This window comes from Emiliania huxleyi, assembly GCF_000372725.1.
Source record: "Emiliania huxleyi CCMP1516 unplaced genomic scaffold EMIHUscaffold_8979, whole genome shotgun sequence".
In the NCBI taxonomy this organism is placed as follows: Eukaryota; Haptophyta; order Isochrysidales; family Noelaerhabdaceae; genus Emiliania; species Emiliania huxleyi.
Genome location: NW_005195315.1, coordinates 1 through 1213, shown reverse-complemented (window position 1 = coordinate 1213; position 1213 = coordinate 1). Strand labels below are relative to the sequence as shown.

The window sequence follows — 1213 nt, the reverse complement described above, 5'->3', positions numbered from 1 at the left end:
TCGTATCTGTTCTCTCATCTGGGTTCGTTTCGGGCGTCACACCACAGAGAGTTACTCCCTCGAGAGTAGGGGCTATCAAGTACAGAGTAAAAGTAGCGTGTATTAAGGCTGCGCAGTCTCCGCAGAAGTCCCCAGAGAGGAGAGCGAGAGAGAGAGTGCGAGCGAGCGACCCCGTAAGCGAGGCGCAGGCGGGGACGCGGGCGGCGGGGGCGGGGGCGCATAGTGTATGCCTCTGGCTCTGCGGGCATGCCTGCACGCGCTCGGCGCTCGCGCACACCGATACTATCATACACACCTCCGTCCACGTCGTGAACCGTACGTGTAGCATGCACATGATACACAAATGCATGAATGTGAGTACTTACTCTCACGGCGGGACGAGACGAGAGGAGACTGCAGACTCCCAGACTCTGTCAGGGCCAGAGAGCGGAGCCGCGACTCCCGATATCAAAAGAGCCAGGACCACGTCGACTGTCTCCTCTACGCCAGTCCACCCGACCTCCCTCCCCGCCCTGCGTCCCGGGTCCCCGGAACCGCAACCTCGGGCGTCAGGGTGCGCGGTCGTACTAGCTAGTGAGGCGGCGCAGTAGTCGGTCCTATGCGTGGCTCACGCCGTCCGCCGCGACGACCTGCACCTCGCCGCTCACGAGGCTGACACAGGGCAGCCAGGCGGCAGTAGTCAGGGCAGGCGGCGAGGCTGCGGTCGCCCGCAACGGCCCCTTCCGCTCACACTAGGTCCTTGAGGCTCTCCAGCCCGCGGTCGGCCGGGCCCTGCGCATCGCCCTGCGCCTCTCCTCCCGCGCCGTCCGCGACGGCGGTGCCGGCCGCCGGAGACTCCACCTCCGCTGCCTCCGGACCCTCCGCGACCACCGCCTTCATCGCCGCCGCCTGCTTCGCCTACCGGGCCAGACGGAGCAGCTGAGCGAAGCGCACCTCGTCAGTGGCCGCAGCCCCTTCGTGCACCTCGTCTGCGTCCGCGTCCTGCGCTTGCGACGGCTCCTCCGCGTCCGACGGCTCGCCGCCCTCGTCGTCGGCCGAGAGAAGCTCCGAGTCCTACTCGCGGTACTGGCCGCCGTGAGCAGGCGCTCTTCACGGCGGCGTGTGCGGAGGGCGGCGCTGAGCGAGTCCTCGCAAGACACCGGGTCTGGCCTTGCCTCTTCCTCGAAGGGGCTCTCCTTGCACGAGCCGAGCCGCCCCGGCGAGACCATCGGCG

General features: G+C 67.6%; 1 protein-coding gene across 1 annotated transcript; it reads right to left on the bottom strand.

The window, feature by feature from the left end:
* Nucleotides 1–897: 897 nt before the first annotated feature.
* EMIHUDRAFT_259305 (hypothetical protein) lies at nt 898–1175 on the bottom strand (the record flags this gene model as incomplete). The annotated part of the gene is made up of 2 exons (XM_005757888.1): nt 898–1053; nt 1140–1175. Coding segments are annotated over 2 exons (192 nt in total), but the record flags the coding sequence as incomplete, so codon positions are not given.
* Nucleotides 1176–1213: the final 38 nt, after the last annotated feature.